This window comes from Emys orbicularis, chromosome 1 (assembly GCF_028017835.1).
Source record: "Emys orbicularis isolate rEmyOrb1 chromosome 1, rEmyOrb1.hap1, whole genome shotgun sequence".
Taxonomy (NCBI): domain Eukaryota; kingdom Metazoa; phylum Chordata; order Testudines; family Emydidae; genus Emys; species Emys orbicularis.
The window spans coordinates 267,519,882-267,541,015 of record NC_088683.1 but is presented as its reverse complement, the minus strand read 5'-3'; the positions used below and the strand labels follow the sequence as shown (position 1 = coordinate 267,541,015).

The following is a 21,134-nucleotide window of genomic DNA, read 5'->3' as shown; positions in this document are numbered from 1 at the left end:
AGGATTTGAAACTTCAGGGCTTTGGCATAACCCGCACAGGGCAGGCCACAAAACAAACAGGAGCCAAGGACTGCGGGGGGAAACAAAGGAGGGGGGGAGGAGGGACCCCCCCAGATGCACAAACTTGTGCTAAAAACAATAAACAAAATAAGAACCAAATAAAAGGAGATCGATTACATTGAAGTAGGCTGTGATGCTCATTAGTGGACACTGCAGTACTCCATCTTGAGCCGCAGGCAGCTGAGAAGAAACTGGAATGGCAGTGGGTCTGGTTCTCCCAATATTACCAGAGCATGAGGATGTGAAGGGTGCACATGCGGACACAGCTGCCAAAAATCTCCTATCCAAAGTGCACAGGCATGCACACATCCTAATGTGGAGCACCCATAAGACAATAATTCAAAAAAGAATTCAAACTTCAAAAAATCTGCTGGTAACTAGCCTCTAATACCTTTAGTAAAAATAGAAATTATTCTGTAACATTACCTGTTCCCAAGTTTACCAGCTGTAGGTGATTGTTACAATAGTATAGAATTAATTAGACGTTCCAGTAATGCAGTAAAATACTATGGGCCTGATGCAAAGCACATTGAAGTCAATGGCAAGACTCCAATTTGGCTTTCCATTTAGGCCCTTTATAAGCCAGTAACATTGTATTATTCTAAATCCCTAAGCTACCTGTAATCACAGAGCAGGGCTAACTATGAATATGCTATTTTTATGCATATTCATAAAAGTAGACAGAAATAAGTGTTTTACAGCAACTCATACTGGGTCTGATTCTGACTAATATTAGTGTAAACAAGGAGTAAGTCTATTGAATTCAACGAATCTACACAGTTTTAAATGTATAGATTTTTTTTTTTTTGTTCAGACTAATGAATATTCTGTTCATTGAAATAGTCCTCATGTGTGGTTAAAATGATCCTTTTTCAATCTGGCAACATATTTCAAATAGTTGCGTGCACAAACAAGTAGGTTAAAGTCAAAAGTTTCGAATGCGCTTTCTAGCAACCTTTTACCAAAAACTATAGTGCAGGGATCAGCAACCTTTGGCACGCGGCTCGCCAGGGTAAGCTTATAGTGCATTCCCTTCCCTCTAAAACATTTCTCCTATGTCTAAAATGACTCTCAACAGGGAATTCCCAGACTTTTCTCTGTTGTGACCCCTCTTTTAAAATATCAAAATATTTGTGACTTGCTTATAGACTTTTATTTGTTTACACAGGGCCAAATTTATCAAAGCTGGTGCTGGGACAGGTAAAGTTCACCTTCCTGAGCCAGCTAAATCCATTGTCCCAGAGAGGAGATTCAGTACTCTGCAGGACAATCTGAATTCTTGTCACCATACATTCCCTATTGTGAATGGGTGTTTACAAGGCCTGACATACTTGACAGCAAGCTGGAACTAAATTCTGTGCAAGGACTTCAGTTCTACATCAGTCTGGTGTAGTAGATTGGAAAAAAAACTATGTCAGCTCAATTTAACTTTTTTTTGAGTTAAATATGAAAATGAATAGTAACATCAGTGTCTTTGCTATTTATTTTTATATTAAACTTATGCTATGCTGTCCACACATTTATGGTTTTCAATATGCCACAGATTTTGGTTTTGAAGACCTACAGCTGCATTGTAGGAGTGGTCAGGATGGAAGCTGGAGGTTTCAGTAGCTCACTGAGAATCATCTGGGGCTTTTAGAACCTAGATTGGTATGGAAGGCAATTTGGATTGTGGGTTAAACACATTAGCTACATGTTTCTGCTAAAATAATAAAGTAAAAGCAGTGAACTAGTTAATTTAGATATTTAAATGCCATCTTAAGGTTTCAGTGTTAACACTTCACTGAGATGAATGGGTCAGGTTACAGTCCTAATAGCTATGCTGTCTGCAGTCTCAGGAAGATAGCATAGCATCAGTTATGACTGGTTCCCATTTTCATGTTTACTTTTGTAATTATGAGGATTGGAAACAATTCTTAAATCATGGAATAATGATACCCTGGTGTTCTTTTACATTCTTTAGTAGTTTTCCAAAATATGCTGTGATTGGCAATCTGTTACTATGAAAACAACCCCTAAAAAGTTAATATGATTGCAGTGGGAAGGGGTGAGCTAGAGAACTGGGAATTGTAACTATGAAGACAGCAGAGTCACCTCCTTATTTTAAAGGTGACTGCTAGACTAGGGACCTGATTCTCAACTCCCCACTAATCAACACTTACCACACTCTCTCTCACATACACATTATGGCAGAACATTTTGAGAGGGGTGCAAGCAGGCACAAAGAGATAGATTGAATATGCTTCATTTACATTTTACAGCATGTACTAATCCTCCAGAAGCAGAGATCATGAAGTGATCGTTACAAAACAGATGTTTGCCTCGTTACCACACAACAGAACCTCAGATACATGTGGGTTTTTTTTCCATTTACTGAGAAGGAAATAGTGGTAGGTGAGGTAACCCCACCTTGTTGTAAATGTTGGCAAAAGATCCTTTTTAAAGGTGACCCCTTTATAGCTCTATTTCATTAATTTGTATATTTTTCATTTCTCTAAGTTGAATATTTATATTACATTTTTTAAGTAAGGAAGTTCAAATATTTCATTTAAACGCCACAAGACCTCGAGGTCCTGATCCACATTTTCTGAGGCACTGCTCTAGACTACAGAGCTCCGAAATTATGTAAGCTGGTAAGATATTTTTCTACAGGGATGCTGCCCAACGGAAATCTCAGCTTGGACTTGCAAAATGTGAATGAAATTTAAACTGCAGCTATACTTCAAAGAGAAATGGCAAAAATGTAATAGTTTACAATAAGGGGATGGTGAATATTCCTCCTCGCTGCCAGTCCTAGAACTCAACTTGGGGTCAAAATTCAAGCTTTATTCTTTCTGGCTTGTGCATCAACGCTAGTATTAAATGGCGATATTCTGCCCTGCACCTCTTAGAGCGGCAGCACAGAACTTGCAGCCCAAGGATGTGGAGAGCTTACCGTGGCTTTTAGCCACCTTTGAACCCTCCTGATACTGGGCTGCTCCAGGAGCTAAAGAGGCCTAGAACAAAACCTAGATAGCCATGGGGATCTGTCTAAGTTATGGCAGCCTCTCAGGCCTGCCCTATGGGACCCCAGTGCCCACCACTGACTCGTCCCCTCCAGCTTCACCCCTAGCATTCCCCTTAAGTCAGGACTTGCAAGGGAATTCTCTGAAGGCAGCCTTTGGCAGTTTTCTGCAGTGCCTGCCACCAGGGGAAATCATCCCCTGTCCACAATGGAAGCTTTTGGGGCTCCTTTTCATCATTCTGGCCATTTTAATGGATGTCAAGGAGGAGGAGTGAGGATCTCACCCATAAACTCGGCAGTTCTGTTGAGATGTGTGATTCAGTTCATTCTCCCATAGCCCTGTAGAGGCAGCACAGCTAACAGGAGAAAAAGCAGAAATGTACTAATGCCACTGAAGGAGACAAAAATAGGATTCTAAAAACACAGACAGCAAATCAGTTGAATACACTTTTATGGTTTAATTTTTCTTTTTACACAGATTATGAGACTGTTGCAGAAAAGAGTCACTTTTGTATGCAACTATTTCAATGGATGGTACTAGTTATGTATTTAAGTATTTGGTCTTTTCTTATTTGACTGGATGTCTTCATTAAAGTCAATTTATTTTCATCTTTTTCAGTTTTGAATTAAAGTACTGTAACTTGCACTGGCTGAGAAGTTGACTATGCTGTCATTATAATTTAGATGTCTATTTTAGGCTGTGCTTTCACCAGGCTAGCATTGTACATGAGATGCTGTACTGCAATGTATTTACCATGTGGAATATTAAAAAACTAAATAAAAAGTGAGAGTGTGACCAACTTACTTTAGCATTAAGAGGGCACACTGACAGAGCACTCCTAAAAAGCTGTTCTTCAGACCTCCACTGGTTACTGCGGATAACACAGCGCAACACGTTTATCAACAAGATTCCTAGTACAGCAGCAGCAAGCATTTTCTTGAAGAAAGGAGATATAGGTTAATCATCATTGTATTAAAGTTCCTCCACTAGTCTTGGTCATCAGTTTTATTGACAGTTAGTACATACCTTTTTCTTAGCTTGTTTGCTCAATAGACTAAATCCATACGTAAGTAGCATACAATAGCCAATACTGGGGAGGTAGATGACTCTCTCTGCAACAACAAATCCTACTCGGAAGAACAGGTTACTTGCAGGAAGAAAAGGGATAATAAGAAATCCCACTCCCAGTGTAAGAATTCTGGAAAAAAGAAACAGACTCACAATTTAGCAACAAAACTTAGATGAAAAAGTGCTTTTGTTAATATACAAAAACTGTTTACTAATCATTGGAAGCCATTATGTGGACTTAACCTATTCATGTCTACCTCCCATTGAATTTAAATGGGATCTGGATGCCTAACTCTCGTGGGCTTCTTTGAAAATCTAGACACACTTCCCACAAAATTAAACTGAAGTCAAGACGTGGATTCCACGACACAAAATGACACTAATAAACTGGAAATCATTCATAGAATATTAGAGTTGGAAGAGACCTCAGGAGGTCATCTAGTCCAATCCCCTGCTCAAACAGGATCAACACCAACATTAATTCTGTTCTCCCTGATCCAAATATACAGGCAATAAAACTACTGATTACAGCTATATACAAATTTTTGAAACTAATTGACGAATTAAGGTAAAATATTTGATTTTTTTTTTTAAAAAGCCACCTCAAAGATGCATCATAAACATGTTAAAGACACTGTGCTTGAAATAACCAGTTTTCTCAGTTGAAGACCAATCAAAGAAGACAAGTGTTCATGTCAGAAAGCCACCATGTTCATCATAAAAGAGAACCACCATCAAGGTATCTATACATTATGTTAAAATATTTATTTTTACACTAATTTATATTTATAATAAACTTTTGGGAACTTGAAACCGAAATTGGGTGTCCTCCCCCCCGACCCCAACGTGCTAGGCCTTCACTTCACTTCCAAATTATTTTGTTAGTTTAGAGGTGATCATGGATGCTGGCCCATTGGCTCTCTGAGTTGCTGCCCCTCCCTTGGGTGGGGAATGGAGGCAGAAATTTGGGCTTTCACTGGTCTTCCCTCCTCTTCCCTTCCAGGAGGGGGGAGGGAGTGGCTTGGCTCTAACAGGGTCTGAGTCTGACCCACACACTCCGGTTGCCATTGAATGACTAGATCAGGACAGACCCACTGACTGGCTCCCAACTGCAGAGGCAGGAAGTGTTGTTTCTGCCCACGGCTGGCCAATAGCCATTTTGGCTTTGTTCCAGCCCCACCCTTATCCCCTCTTAGTATACTAGATCCTTAAGGGGCTATGCTGCTGGCCAAATTTTATTCGGGGTCTGGAATAGAGTGACCAGATGTCCCGATTTTATAGGGACAGTCCCAATTTTTGGGTCTTTTTCTTATATAGCGCCTATTACCCCCCACCCCCAATTTTTCACATTTGCTGTCTGGTCACCTAGTCTGGAAGGAATTTTTTCCGCTACATGGCAAAAGACTGCGTGGGTTTTTTTATATTACATATATTGCAACTTTGGCTGGTTCCAGTGGGTGGGGAGGGAAGAGGGAGTTAAGAAACAGTCCTATATGAGGTTCTTAACTCAATGTGCTTCTTGGGCATGGGCCTCAAGCACAACTTTGCAGAGTGAAAGGGTCCATGCCTCATGCAGCCTGGCTCTCCTACCTCCAGTGTGGATGAGGGGAATGGGCTGTGACTCTGACTTCTTGCCAAGATTCCTGAGCAGGCCTGGGGGCATACAGGGGGCACTGCCCCCATATCCATCGTGAGATCTGTAGAACCTGGAGCCACTGGCACCCAGTTAAATTCCACACTAGAACAGCCTTGCCAGGTAGTTTGGGAAGGGGTTCCTTGTTGGTTAATTCAGTATATACTCGTTCATAAGCCGAATTTTTTTTTGTAAAAAAGGGAAGCACCAGAGACGGGGGTCGGCTTATGAACGGGTATAGAGAGGAAGAGGTGGGACACAGCCCCTCCCCCCAACAGAGGGAGCAAGGAGAGGCAGCACAGCCAGTAGAGCCAGAAGGGAAGAGGCGGGGCCAGAGTCTCTCCGCTTCCGGCCACGCTGCTCTCCCCCAGCCTCCGAAGGAGCTGCAGCTCCAGGACTGGCAGGCTGCAGCCGTGCCGCTCAGCCCCACTCCCAGAGCGGGCTGCGGCCGCGCCGCCGAGCTCAGCCCGCTGGAACATGCTGCAGCTGCGCCGCCCGGTCTAGCCCACCAGAGCAGGCTGCAGCTGCGCTGCCCAGCCTGCCAGAGCAGCTCCAGCCAGGCCAGAGACATCCTCCCCTGGCCCTCCCCACATAAGGTGGGAAGGGATGGGTTGGGGAGAGTGTGGGGGTCCCAAGCTAGGGGTGTGGTCATGTGGAGTGTGGTCACAGGGGTTACTCCCCTGACACCCAGCTTCTCCCCTCCCCAAAAAAATTTCCCCCCCGGTTGCTGTCCTGGCCTGTCAGGGTAAGCAGCTGGCACGCCGGGACACTTTGTTTACTTAGGTTTACCTCTGTGCCCGCAGACGCTCGAGGTAAACAAACCATCTCGGCCCGCCAGCGGCTTATCCTGATGGACCGGGAGCCAAAGTTTGCTGACCCCTGAATTATAGGGTTGGCTTATGAACGGGTCATAAAAATTTTCCATTTTTACTTATCCATCTCAGGGGGATCGGCTTATAAACGAACCGGCTTATGATCACGTATATACGGTAGTTTATTAAAATTGCAGCTTCTGCATTTAACCATACTCTGGTGTGTGTGTGTCTCACTGCTTCTGTCTCTGTATTAATGAGAGTATTGACTTACTAATGACTTAGGCTGTGCAAACTAGTAAAAGCATGGAGGAAAGGGAAATATATAATAGATTAACATTTTAGAGGGGAAAATTGGCACTGCAGAAGATGATAAAAATTTGAACAATGGATGGCATTGGGATTAAATTGTTTATATAATTTTAAAGAGCTGGCAAATTTATCCGTTAAGGACATCCAAAAAGTGCAACCTAAACATATCATGAGAGATGTTAAATTCTTTTATCATATTAAAGGCTTCTATTTACAGAAGCTTTTGGTTTTCTTTTCTATAAAGTACAATTTCCCCCCCAATTATTTTCTCAATAACCCTTCATTGATAAAAGAGTAATCACTCTGGGATAGCATTTTATTTTTAATCAATGGCCAGAATCACTACATCTTTTCAAAAAAGGCCCCCTTTTTTGTTATTACAAAAGAAGGAAAAAAAGTATTGTAAAAAGAGGGGCACAACATACATCAATTACACTCTGCTCTGACCACAAATTACTTTTTACCACCTACAGTGCTAAGGATCTCAAAATGCCATCTCAGGAGGAAAATAAAGCAGCCATCCATACCTCTTTCTACAAGTTTGCTTCCCAGTAGTCAATGCCCAAATTGGGATGAAACTGCAATAATAGTATTTCAAATAAATATTTATAGCATTTGCTAGATATTGGTTCCACTGAATTTGTTAAAATGATCGGTACTGGATTTAACAAAATAATCCTGTATTTAACCTAGTGTGGAATTTAAAATTCAGCACTGTCTCTTACCTTCTCTTATGGCTGTCTTGTGAGCACAGAGCTTGGCATATCAGGGCAATTAGGCAGAACCAAAGTGCTGCTAGTGCAATTATTCTCCAGTCACTGACTGATTTAATAAGGGGTATGCAGCCCATTGACCAATCAAAACACAGCCACCAGGGACACAGCAGCAACCATGCATTCAACGAATAGTAGTAATTATAGTTTATAGCCTGTCAGTCAAAGAAAAACAAACATTTATTTGATACTAAACTTCCAAAAAAACCCAAAATCTAACTTCAGCACTCTTTGTGATCTTTGTTTCCCTTCCCCTCCACCCCCAAAAATGTATCTTTTAAAATAATAAGTGTCCTAACTCAAATGCTGCATGATTCTAATTACGTACAGGTCCACTCATTTTGCATTTTTTTAAAATCATATGATGATTTTTTATCAAAAACGTTTTCCATGCACAGGATGTTTCTCCTATTCAGGATGGGAGATCCAATAGACAGTACTCTATGTATGTGGATCTGGGTGGGACAATCTCCCAAATCATGAGGCAATGTGAAAAAAGTTCAGCTTTATTATTGGGTATGTCTACGCTGCAATAAAAACCCACAGCTAGTCCGTGTCTTCTGACTTGGGCTCCATCTGCAGGGCTATAAAACTGCAGTGTAGATGTTTGAGCTCAGGCTGGAGCCCGGGCTCTGAGACCCCACAGGTGGAGCGGGTCCCAGAGCCCAGGGACCAACTGAAGCCCCAACATCTTCACTTCAATTTTATAGCCCCGAAGCCCAAGCCCCACGAGCTGAGTCAGCTGACTTGGGCCAGCCGCGGGTCTTTTATTGCAGTGTAGACATACCCACCGTAGGCAAAGGCACCAAAACAAAACAAAACACCACAACAATACAAAGCCACGTACCCAGCCAGAACATAGTGTTATTTTATTCAAAGGTGAAGGAAAAGTGCAGGACCAACTTTCAATATTTGTTAAGGGAAAGGACAGCAAAAGGATTGTATCCCTTCTCCCATGAACATAGAAAAGAGGGGAAGAAAACACACAGTACATTAAATAAAACCACACAAGATTTACTAAAAAGGTGATTCATCATACAGTCCACAAATACAAGAAACACTCATTTTATTGATTTTTTTTTTTTTTTTGAAGTGCTGAAGTAAAATTGAACTTTCCTTTTAAAGACCCAGTTTTTTTGAACTTGCGGAAGTATGACAGGTTTGTGACTTACTCTCACAAACATGCTGTCTGCAAATGAAGCTGGGTTGTCTACTTCAGTAAAAGCGGGTGGTCCTGTGCCCATAATTCTCCAGCGCATGCAGAGCATAGTGGCCCCTCCAGACAACAGAAGAGTTATCCTGAAGAGGAGTCCCTTTTTAAACAGCCCAACATTCTACAGGAGAAAACAACAACAGGACAAATTATTAACACCTTCAGATCTTGTTCCCACCCATCTAAAACAGAAATAGCTGGAGAGAAGATGGTATTTGTGCATTCTAAATATCGAAGGGAATAAATGTTTTACAGCCATTGAACCAAATTCTCTATTGCATGGGTATTTACTTGCTTTATGGCAAAAATATTTATTATAAATAAAGAATAAGAAAGAAGCTCTTCAGAAGAAGGACTGTGCCTTCTGACTGTACAGCATCTGATATATATTGTAGGGCAGGGGGTTCTCAAACTGGGGGTCGGGACCCCTCAGGGGGTCACAAGGTTATTACATGGGGGGGGGGTTGCGAGCTGTCAAACCCCAAATCCCGCTTTGCCTCCAGCATTTATAACGGTGTTAAATATATAAAAAAGTGTTTTTAATTTATGGGGGGGGTCACACTCAGAGGCTTGCTATGTAAAAGGGGTCACCAGTAAAAAAAGTTTGAGAGCCACTGTTGTAGGAGCTTTGGGAAACAAATAATCAAGAAACAAAATAATAATAATAAGGGCTGAGGATTCCCTTCTCTCTGGTTTTATTTTGTGGTCTTCATTGATTAATTTGAAAAAAAAGACTTACTGCAAACAAAATTTTATTGATAATGAATTACAAAGGAAACAATTTCTCTTTAAGAAGCGTCTCTAACAATCTCTGGAAGTTTAAGTTATTTCTCAAGTCAGTTTCTGTCAGGGGATTTGAAGAACATACATGTAAGTATGCATACAGCATGTTGGAAAGATCAATACTCTGAGAATTATTGATAATGTACTGTGAGCATTTAATTTAAAAAACATCTCAATTAAATACAATTGAAATATTTAACTAGTGTTCTGTTTTAAAACAGATATTTTTATATGATATTGTTCCAAAACAAGTGTTTTTCTCCATTTAAATCTATTCAGTGTAAAAATTATATGAGTTGATACATGAAAGTTCCACAGTTAAAAATTAGGGAAAAAGGAGGAAACTGTGGTAAAATTATTAAAAGCATGACTAAACCCAAGTGACTTAGGAACCTATATTTTACTGTAAAATGTATTATTGTAGTTTATACAGGATTTATTATGGAGAAACGAGGCAAGAATTCATCCTTAAGACTGCCTCTGGTGTTCCATTATGACCTCATTTTCAGGTCACTCTGCACTACGTGGTTAGGGAAGTTTATCTTTCATGAAAATCATCATGAATTGAGACAAAATTTTAAAATAAACAAAAATTAGAAGAAATGTCACTGCTCTTTTGTCCAATTCTTATGCCAAGGGTTGAGGCTTAAATGTGAAAAGAGGGTCTGGATCTGAAATTGTGGTAAAAAAAAGTTTAATGTTTCTTTAGGCTCCTAGGGGATGGGGGAAGAAATTGTAAGAAACTTGAAACCGTCTGTATACAACATTTCCATGCACAGATCAGAACAATTTTTGGAGGTGGGAGAAGTTAAAATTAATGAGCTATTAATATTTTCCATCGTATTTTCATGAAATAACTGGCATTTGAAGTTTTCCACACATAGCCCTAATGATTTAAAATTGTAAACCGAAACAATGCTTTAAACTCTTCACATTTTAAAGAGCGTCACTTATAAAAGGTTTATCTTTGAAGCATTTTCCTCAATAAAACTCTGAAGTGGTTCTGCTTTAGTCCCCTACTAATCCCAAGACTCCTCACTTTTCTTAAACTGACTGACAGTCAACTTACACTGTTGAGTGCTCTGGCATTCCTTTTTGCTGCTAGAACTACCCCTTTCCTTTGAGCTAGATATCTTTGCCCAAATTGGCTGATTCAATTCTACAGAGTCCACTCCCATTTACTGAGATCCCTCCTTAAGCTCCAAAGGGCCTTTCATTCACATTTCATCCTTGCAGAGTTTATGGAAGCTCCACAGGGCTTAAACTAAGCACCAGAGGAGCAACGGTTCTCTGCAGTTTTACACCATGCAAAGTCCAATGAAGATTTTTCTGCCTTGTTGAACCCTCCACAGGAGGGACAGATAATTAGTTTGTCATTAGTAACTCTCTTCTCTCTTGAGGGACTATCCAGTTGCAGTCAAAAGTTTACCCAATGCTTGTTATTTCTGGGATTTGCTTGCCACTGCACATGTGACATGCCAGATTCCATCTGAGCTGATAATGGATGAATTAGGGTTCACTGTAGACACCCGTTTATCCTCCAGTGACTGCCAGTGGATTAACTGGGTTCTCATTCACAGCTTCTATGTCTAGCTACTAGGAGGTCTCTTTCTTTCTTGGCAATTTGTGTTCTGGGGGAAAGAAAGTATTTGAGCTGGATTGCCAAAAGAGAAAATTATTCTCTTACATAACAAGTACTTCTGTGCATGCTGTAACTCTTGCTTTTTCTGCCTTAAAATCTGTTTTGTAAACCTGGATAAATAATTCACTCTTCGCTTTGCCAATCGGATGTTGTCAACATCCATTTGACTGGTCTTGGACTGATTCCATACGTTAGAGCCAGCTTTCTTAAATACTTGGACATCAGCTCTTTATATATTGCTGTGAAAAGAGCTATGAAATGCAGGCGTTTAAGTCTTGCTGGGTACAGCAGTGCTCTACCATGATCACTCATGTTGCTGAAAAGACGTTCCAGATCATTGCCTTGTTTTGCTGACTCTGAAATTATATCTAGTTTTTGATTGCACTCCCAGCACATACAAAACTGTGAAAATGGCATCTTTTTTGTTGCCTGGAGAGCTAGAATGAACTGAGACTGAGCACACTCACCTCCAATGACTTGTCCTTATGTAGTACCTTTTGAATAAGTTCCAAAATATTTAGTTTGTTAATCACCAGAGCATCAAATACAGCATTCAAGCCCTAAATAACCAAAAGAAAGAGAGAAAGCAGAATTCATTTATTAAAAGGGTATTTTAAAAATCCTACTTCTATAGTGAATCGTGCCTCTTAATTCTGATTCTGAACTTGTTACAAATGGACAGAGTCAGTGCTCCAAGAAAAAGAAAGAACACTGCAGGAGACCGTGCCTCAGCACTTGACAGGATGCCGCATGCACCCCTGGGCATGGCCAGGCAGCCTCCTGGCCTATGCATGTATAATGAGAACATTACCCCACCTCCTCTCTGCCCTCCCAACCCTTTTTGCAGCCCAGGGGTTGCAGTCATAGGGACTAGTGCAATAAAGTGGATTTTTAAAAGCCACCCATCCCTTACCTCTCACTGTGCACCAGTGAAGCATCCAGCATATTTTGGCTGGATGGGTTCAAATCACCTTTTTCTTTTTAAATGGTCACACAGGTTGCCAGAGCAATGGCTTAGAGTTATAGGGGATCCAGGCAGGATTCTCACTGGAATTACACCAATGTAAGTGCCCGATCCTGCAAGGTGCTGAAAACCTCTGGCAAAATTCTATAGACCTCTATAGGATCTGAAGGCATTCAGCCTTTGTTTCTCAGCACTTTGCCGCACAAAACCTTAAAGTCAAGAGTAATTCAACTTAAGTTGATGGAGTTACACTGGTGAAAACAAGATCAGAATCAGGTCCCATATATCCATCTGCTCCAGTAACCATTTTATTCTGACATGCTATTTTCATGGCATATTCAATGTCAAATACATCCCAACCCCACCAAAAATGTTCAGTAATTTTTAACACTTATGCATGAGGGATATGTAGCTAGCATCCTAATATTAACTTTGGAGATGATCTAGTGTCTAGGGCTACAAGGAACTAGCAGAAGCACATTGCTAGGTGAGGGTAAGGGTTTCTACTCATTAAGAGGCAAAGACAAAATCAGTCTCTGTCAGCCACAGGAATCAGAGGGAAAACTGGCATGAACCTCAGAGTGACTCCATGCAAGGAGGCCAGCAGGCAGTATACGTGGTTGGCTTATTGAGAAAGAGAGGGAGGCAGGGATCCAGTTGGAAAGGGGCATTTCAGCATGAGGCACTATTCATTTTTGTGTGTGGCTTCTATGGCTCTTCTTTACCCTTGTTTTTGCTCCCTTTGGCCTGTGCTTCTCTTACTGTGAAACCCTTAGCCCTGAGCTTGAGGATGAATATAATCATCCTAACAATGCAACATCCAACAAAGACAGCCAGAAAATAAAAGATGAGGCTGCTACTCAAACATTATTGTCATGCTACTATGAGAAACAACCACAGCACATCTTAAGTTAGAGAGCCACTTCTGTGTCTCCCACACATGCCTTTGAAAGATAGTCTATTTAAAAACAATTCTGCTTACGCTCCAGGATATGTTTACTGTCATTTGTTTTCTCTTCTTTATACCAAGAATAATATGAACAAGGCTCTTCATTCCTTAAGTATTCCTCTGTTCTACTACTACTACTACTGTTCTACTACTCCATCCCTCCCAGTTCTAGCTGAAGCCATTCTCCAGCTGTAGAAATACACCCCAATTTTGGCATCTCAGTAGGCTACTGTTGAAGCAATAGGGTCATCACAAACAGGACGACCTCAGGTGAGTAAAAAGATACAGAAGCACATCAACTCAAAAAAAGAAGGCTCCTATTTAGATACGTGCTTAAAATAAGGAAGAGAATTAATAAGAGTGATAAGCAGAACAGCTACTTCTAACTAGGCAGTGTCAACAGTTCCTTTAAAAAAAGGGATGTGGAGCATACGGAAACTTCTTTAGCAGCCATTTATCAGTCTTGTTCATTTAATCTATGAACAATCCCTTTGTAGATTTGCTGGTATCGTGGGCCCAAGAGGACAGTCAGACATGCAAGAACACAGGCATCCAATGTGGCACAAACTAAAACTGGTATTATAATATCTACAAAGCAGACAAGTAGAGACTTCTATAGGTACATGCAAGCTACTCTCAGAGACGCAAACAAGCACAAAAGGAATCACATTAGAAGCACTGGGCACAGAGCCTGGCTAGGTCAACGTTTAACATTCATAAGCCAATTTTCTTAACAGACTAACTAGTGCAGAAGCACAGTCTAAGTTGTTTACAGATGTGGAGAATATTTGCAGCAGCATGTGTGCAGTAGTAGTAGTGGATGCTAAGGACAGAATTTAGTGGATTATGAAGAGACCTTACCAGTACTGTAATTCCTTGTTCTTTGCACAGCATGGCTATTGCACCAAGAAGAACACTCGCCAGTACCCAGAGTATAGAAAAATGGTTCCCTTCCTTATCTGTCAATGTAAAATAGGACATTGAATGGTACATTAACCTAAATTAACACTAGAAATTTTACTTTAAAAAAACCACACTATTCATTTTCTCTTTAAATCTTCTCTCTCATGCCAAGTGAGAGATTCACCTTTTAAGACTAGAAGGCACCAATAGCAATATACTTGCATTAGTCCCTTGGCAGTAGCTATTTAGTGCACATTAGATATCTTCCTGTTTGGTAGACATTCTAGTCTCTCCAATTCTAGTGTGGCAGAGGCTTCACATAGGTTTCCACAATACATTATCTTCAAAGACTAATCCCCGCTCCGTAGACACAAGTTTATCATTCCCGGCTACAGGTCTGTTATTATTGGCCACTCTCCCAGGATGTCAGAGAATAAGAAAGTAAAATTCCTCCTAATTATTATATGTGAGGTATCATCCATGTGAGTCAGATTTTAACTGCTGCTTAATCTGAAAGGTGCACTGGGTTAAAAGCACCTGCAAGGCTGATTTGTTTAAGTAGTACATCAGAATACTCCATTAACTACTCATGAGGGAATTCCACACCAAAAAATAAAAATTCTGCACACAATATTTTAAAATTCTGCAAATTTTGTCAATGAATAAATGTGGAGGCTCCAGCATGGCAGTGAGGAGCAAAGACCACTGGCTGCATGGAGGTGGGAGATCACACTGCAGCCCCTCCCCGCCCGGGACACAGACACGGCGGTGAGGCTGCAGGGCAGGCAGGCTCAGTCCAGCAGGATCTAATTGTGAAGGGGCTTAGTGTGGGGCGATCCAGGTGTGGGGCAAGAGGGTTCTGTTGGGGCGATCCAGGTGTGGGTGGCTCAGTGGGGGGGTCCAGATGCGGCTCAGGATGCACGGGGTTCCTGGGCGGGGGGGTTCCAGGTGCTGGGGCAATGGGACTCTGCAGGTGAACGTGGTTGGGGCGAGGAGTGCTGGAACAATTTGTATAGTGGAGGTGCTGAGAGCCATTGAACCAAACTGTAAACCCTCTATATGACGGAAACTACTTCAAGCCAGGGGTGAGGCAGCATCCCCAGTTCCAGGACCTACGGTTGGGGCTCAGCAGGAGAGGGGTTTGAGTGCAGGGGGCTCGCCTGGTGGGGGATGGGGCTCAGCAGGGTGGTGGTTTGAGTGCAGACACGGTCTGGGTGCAGGGGATGAGGCTTGATGGGGGGGTTGGGGATGGGGGAGGCTGGATGCACAGGGGTTGGATGAACTGGGGAACAGCTTCCTGTACAGTGACCCCTTTCCCCATGGCTGAGGAGCGATGGGGTTTGGAGTTTCCTGCAGCCAGGGAAGGTTTCTGGGGGTGGGTCTGACCTGGGCCCGGCTGCTCCTTGTAGGGGAAGAGGAAGTCCTGTCATGCTGAGCCCGGCAAGGTAAGAGCCACCAGCTGGGGCGTCCCCAGCCCCTGGCAGCGATTTACCTCTCCACCAGCTGCTCCAAGGCACCAGAAACAATGTGCCCAAGCTGCTGGGAAGGGGTGCGCGACTGTGACCGCTCTTGCAGCCTCCCTTTGTTTCCCCATCAGAAAGTCATTTTTCTGCATGGAAGCAAAGAAATCTGCAGGGGACATGAATTCTATGCGTGTGCAGTGACACAGAATTCCCCAGGAGTAATTAACATTGTAACTGAGGGCTTGTCTACATAACCCGCTGGATCGACGGGCATTTACAATATCTACATCACAACATGCCCAACTGTTTCAAGACACTTATGTATTCAGTACGTTTGGACTTCAGAGAAGTACAGCTGATTTTGTATGGCATAACCAAACACGTGATTGTTCAAAACAATACAGGGACATAGATTTTTGAGACTACCTAGAATGAATCAATGTTTATGGTTTCATGTTCCATTGCCATATCCGGTCTTCAGAATATTTTTTGTCCAGACAATTGGATCAGGCTTTTTTTGGGGGGGGGGGGGGGGGGAGGAGGATGTTTGGGGGGTACTTGGCTTTTTTAAACACAGACAGTTTTGGTGAGTGTTTTGGTGAAATTAATATCAGAAGCAGTATGCTAGAACAGGATAGAAATTATCTTAAAATAATAAGTAGTATAATATTTAGCACCTATGGCACCTTTCATGCATGAGATACCCAAAAATCTTTATTAACACAAACCCTGGAAGTGCACTGACTGTGTAGGACAGGGGCGGGCAAACTTTTTGGCCTGAGGGCCTCATCGGGTTTCCGAAATTGTATGGAGGGCCGGTTAGGGGAGGCTGTGCCTCCCCAAACAGCCAGGCGTGGCCCAGCCCCCGCCCCCATCCAACCACCCCTGCTTCTCACCCCAACAGCCGCCGCAGGACTCCTGCCCCAGCCAACCCCCCCTGTTCCCTGATGGCCCCCCCAGGACCCCTGCCCCATCCCACCCCTCCTTGTCCCCAGACCCCCCCGCCCCTGACTGCCCCCTGCCGCCCCATCCAACCGCTCCTCTCATTCCTGACTGCCCCCCTGCTCCCATTCAAGCCCCCTGCTCCCCACCCTGACCCCTATCCACACCCCCAGCCCCCGACCACCACCCCAAACTCCCCTGCCCTCTAAACAAACCCCCCCCGCTACCTGCCCCTTTACCACGCTGCCTGGAGCACCGGTAGCTGGCGGCGCTACAGCCGCGCCACCCAGAGCACCAGGACAGCCAGCCACGCCACATGCAGCACAGAGCACCGGGTCAGGCCGCGACTCTGCAGCTACGCTGCCCAGCAAGAGCTCGCAGCCCCACTATCCAGAGCATTGCGCTGGTGGCGCAGTGAGCTGAGGCTGTGGAGGAGGGGGAAGAGCAGGGGAGAGGCATGGGGCTAGCCTCCCGGCCCAGGACCTCAGGGGCCGGCAGGAGGGTCCCACAGGCTGGATGTGGCCCATGGGCCATAGTTTGCCCACCTCTGGTGTAGGAAGAGAAACCTTATGCTATTAGCAAGATCTCACACATACATACCCTTGAACAGTGCAGCATTTTCTTCCCCCTTCCAGTTTGGGAAAGGAGGGGGATATAAGAGAGAATGGTGATCAGGATAGCCTTAGGTTACTGCATATGCTTTTTAAAAAGGGGCAATGCGTTTTTATTTCCACCTGTTAAAGACCGGGCTGTGGGCAGTCTGGCCTAGTGGTTAAAGCAAGAGTTCAGCCTACCAGTTAGAGCTGGGTCCAGGGTGGGCAGAGTCCAGGAACAAGCCAAGGGTCAGTAACCGAGACACAGGAGTCTAATGCCAGAGCTGGCGGGTCAACCAGAGTCATAAACCAGGGGCAGAGCCAAGGATCAGTACCAGAGAGACAGGAGCAGAAGAGGAACTGTGGCTGGAACAAAGCAGGAGCAAGGATGGAACGAGGGCAAGCGCAGCTGCAGGCTTGCTATGCACTGAGCAGCCAGAGAGCTAATGTTGCTGGGTTAAAAAGCCAGCCAGCTGCCCTTCCTGACCAATCAGGTGATGCAATCAATCAGGTAGCCTGCTGCAGGCCAGCTTTGCTTATTGGGGTGCCAGGAGCCTGACTCCACTGCAGGCCCTGATTCCTGAGAATATCCTCCCTCCCCTCGCCCAAGTGGAACTCCTGGGGGCCTCAGGGCATGTTTTCTTCAATCAGGCGCAGTGAAAAGCATGCAGGTCAGAGTCATGGATGTGTTCCCCAGATTCCCACAAGCATTCATCTGAGCCATATCCCTCCCAGTCAATTAATTACTGGAGCCTTCACCACGGTTGGTGACAGTCCAAAATTTGCCATACTGTGTATTCTTCCTACTCTTCAATGGTTATCGGTGGAGTGGGGCAGTGAAAGGGATTTGCAGTATGTGGTTTTAACAGGGAGATATGGAATACGGGACAGTCCGTGAAAGGATTCCGATAGCTGTAGCCAGAAGGTTACTGGATTAATCTGTTCCATAATCTGAAAGGGCCCCCAAGTACTGGTGGTCCAGCTTCATAGACGGGTGAGTAGATCTAAGGCTCTGGGCAGACAGCCAGACCTTATGCCCTACTGAGAAGCTAGGGGCTGGCTGACAGTGCGGATTGGCATATAGTTGGTAGGCTGCCTTAGCTTCCTCTAACCAGCGTTTAAGCTTTTGGTTCACCTGGTGGATGCAAGCAGTAAGGTCAGAAATGGCAGGCACTGGGGACTTGGTGGGGACCTTGGGGGGAGCGAAGGTGGAATCCATGCTTAGCAAACCAAGGGGGACTGTTGGGTGGAGACGCACGTGGCACTGTTGTAGGTGAATTCCCTGTGAAAGATAAGCAGTGTAGGTGCTGCTCCAGAAACCAAATGATCTGTTCTATCTGACCACTGGTTTTTGGGTGGTAAGCAGTCACGGTACAGGTTCAATTCTTGGAAGGCGCAGGAATTCCTGTCAAAAATGAGAAACAAACTGGGATCCCCAATCAGAAATGATGCTTGTTGGTAACCCACAAAGGCAAAAGATATTTTCTTCAAAAAGGAAGGCTGGTCTCTCAGGTGGTGTGCAAGCCCCAAATGTGGTACAAAATGCAGCATCTTCATAAGAAGATCCCCTACCACTAGAATTGTAGTGTGTCCTTAGAAGGGCGGCAGTTCCACAAGAAAGTCCAGGGCTGAGATGGGGTGGGCAAGGACTGCAGGAGAGACAGTGGTCTGACACAAGGGTCTTCGTCCAGGCACAGAGATCACAGGACCTCACGTAAGTTGCTACAGAAGCACACCAGGCTAGCCACCATAAGCTTCTAGACACCAGGTCCTGGGTCTTGAATTGGCCAAAGTGGCCTGCCAGAGGAGGGTCATGGCAGAATCTTAGGACATGGCGCCTGGGTGGCCCCTCAGGCACATAGATGCGTTCCTTGTGGTAGAGGATCCCATTGTGGTGCGTGAACGCCAAGTCAGTCGGATGGCTGGTATCTTCTAGGGCCCAATCGATTTGAATCGCAAATGATTCATTGGGCAACAGGGACCCGATGGAGGGAATCAGATTGTCGGCACCGCACTCCACAATAAAATTTTAAGGTCTGGGGATCATGGATGGGGTTTCCATGCCGTAACACTTGTCCTTTCTAGATAATGAGTGCACCTTCCCATTCCTTGCTCTGGTGCAGGTGGTGACCATGAAATCAAAGGGTAGAGAAGAGAGACCAGTAGGCCTGTTGGTGATTCAAGGGCCGACCTGTCTTTAGGAATTCCAGAGTCTTATAATCAGTAAGAACTTGGACTGAGCATTTAGCACCTTCCAGGAGATGACACCACTCCTCAAAGGCCACTTTAATTTTCAATAACTCTGTCTAAAATGTCATAAATCTGCATGAATGGAAGGCACAAGGATGAAGCTAGCCATCAGTGAGAATTGGTCCCAGTACAAAGTTTAAAGCATCTGCCTCCACTGCAAATGGTCTGGCTGGGTTTAAGTGATCAAGATGGGGCTGAGACGAATCTCTGCTTTAGGCGATCAAATGCAGTCTGTGGTTCTGGAGACAAATAAACAATGCTCCCTAACATGGAAGTCGGTGCTGGGGCGCCCACACCAGAGAACCCCTTGATAAATCTCCTATAGAAATTGACAAAGCCCAGAAAGCGTTGTATTTTGCAGACTTTAGTACTGCCCAGTCTGTGATGGCTGCCACCTTACATGGGTCCATAGCCAGTTCATTATGGGAGATGACATAGTCCAGAAACTCCACTGTGTTCTGATCAAACTGGCATTTTTCCATCTTGTCATACAGATGATTCAGGCAAAGCTTTTTCAAGACACTTTGCATGTGTTGGTCATGACATACCTGATCCTCAAAAAAAAAAAAATAGGGATGATATCAGTAAATGACGAACTGATCCAGTATGTCCCAGAAGATGTCATGAATAAAATGCTGGAAGGTCGCTGGGGGACGCACAGGGCAACTGGCATGACAAGGTACTAGAAGTGGCCATACCGAGTGCAGAAGGCAGTCTTCCATTCATCTCCTTCTCACAGACATACCAGGTTCTAGGACCCACACACATATGGCTTCATAAAAAGTCAAACTGAGCACACATGGTCTAGGAGCTCATGAATGGGAGGGAGTGGATAGCAGTTCCGAACGGTCACCTTGTGAGTGTCCAGTAATCAATGCAGGGCTGCAAGGACCCATCCTCCTCCTTGAAGATTGGAGCCCCTGCCTGGAATGTGGATGAATGGATGAACTCCTTCTGCAGGTTCTCCTGCAGATATGTGCAAAGAGCCTGCAGCTCCAGTTCAGAAAGGGCATATATACAGTGGAAGGGAATCTCAGCTCTGGGCTGGAGGTTGACAGTCATATCTCCAGTGTGGGGGCAGGGCATCCATGTTTCCTTTTTAATACATCAGTGAGGTCATAATATTTGAGCAGTATTATGACAGCGGCAGACTGGTGTGTGGCAGGCCTGGCGTGTTTCACTGCTGTGAGCTTGCTTATGCAGAGTAGGGATTCCCCAGCTCATGGCACAAGCTGCAGAGAGTACTAGCCCTCTTACTGGCTTCTGGGACACAGGGTTGTGGGCAATACTGCAAGCAGAAAGATATCATCCCTTTCTGCCAGTGGATGTTGGGGTCATGTGCAGATAGCTAGGGCAGACCGAGATGACCACAGAGCAGGGGCCCAAATTAACTCTCACTAGAGGGTTTCCCCGATGCCCATGGAGAGAAACAACTGTTAGGAGAATGGTTTGGAGAATTACTGGGCCCAAGGACAGGAGCAAAGCATCAATGGTTTCCACGAGATCCGGAAAGTTCTTGCACAGAGTAGGAATCACTTGGGCCTTGAAGTCCCAGCCCAGAAAATTGTCCAAGGCCCCCGAATCAACTAGAGCTTCTAGGTGGATCTTGGGACTCATAGAAAACTGGATCTGCGGTGGCAGTCGGAGGGATGTCAGACGCTGAATCATGATTGCTATTGTCCCAACAATGGCACGTGGGAGCCAAGAATTTCCAAAGGAGGGATGAGAGTGGTCCACCACAGGTTACTCTATCGAGGCTGGGGCCTGGC

At 44.2% G+C, this 21,134-nt stretch overlaps 1 protein-coding gene across 1 annotated transcript in view; it reads right to left on the bottom strand.

Annotated features, from left to right (window-relative positions):
• Nucleotides 1-21,134, bottom strand: part of TMTC4 (transmembrane O-mannosyltransferase targeting cadherins 4) — a 71,551-nt gene that overhangs the window by 25,060 nt on the left and 25,357 nt on the right. Inside the window, exons 6-11 of the mRNA XM_065413964.1 lie at nt 14,076-14,173; nt 11,769-11,861; nt 8,836-8,997; nt 7,616-7,818; nt 4,092-4,263; nt 3,870-4,001 (exon numbers count right to left, since the gene is read on the bottom strand). Coding sequence (XP_065270036.1) covers nt 3,870-4,001; nt 4,092-4,263; nt 7,616-7,818; nt 8,836-8,997; nt 11,769-11,861; nt 14,076-14,173 — 860 coding nt within the window. The remainder of the gene's footprint in view (nt 1-3,869; nt 4,002-4,091; nt 4,264-7,615; nt 7,819-8,835; nt 8,998-11,768; nt 11,862-14,075; nt 14,174-21,134) is intronic.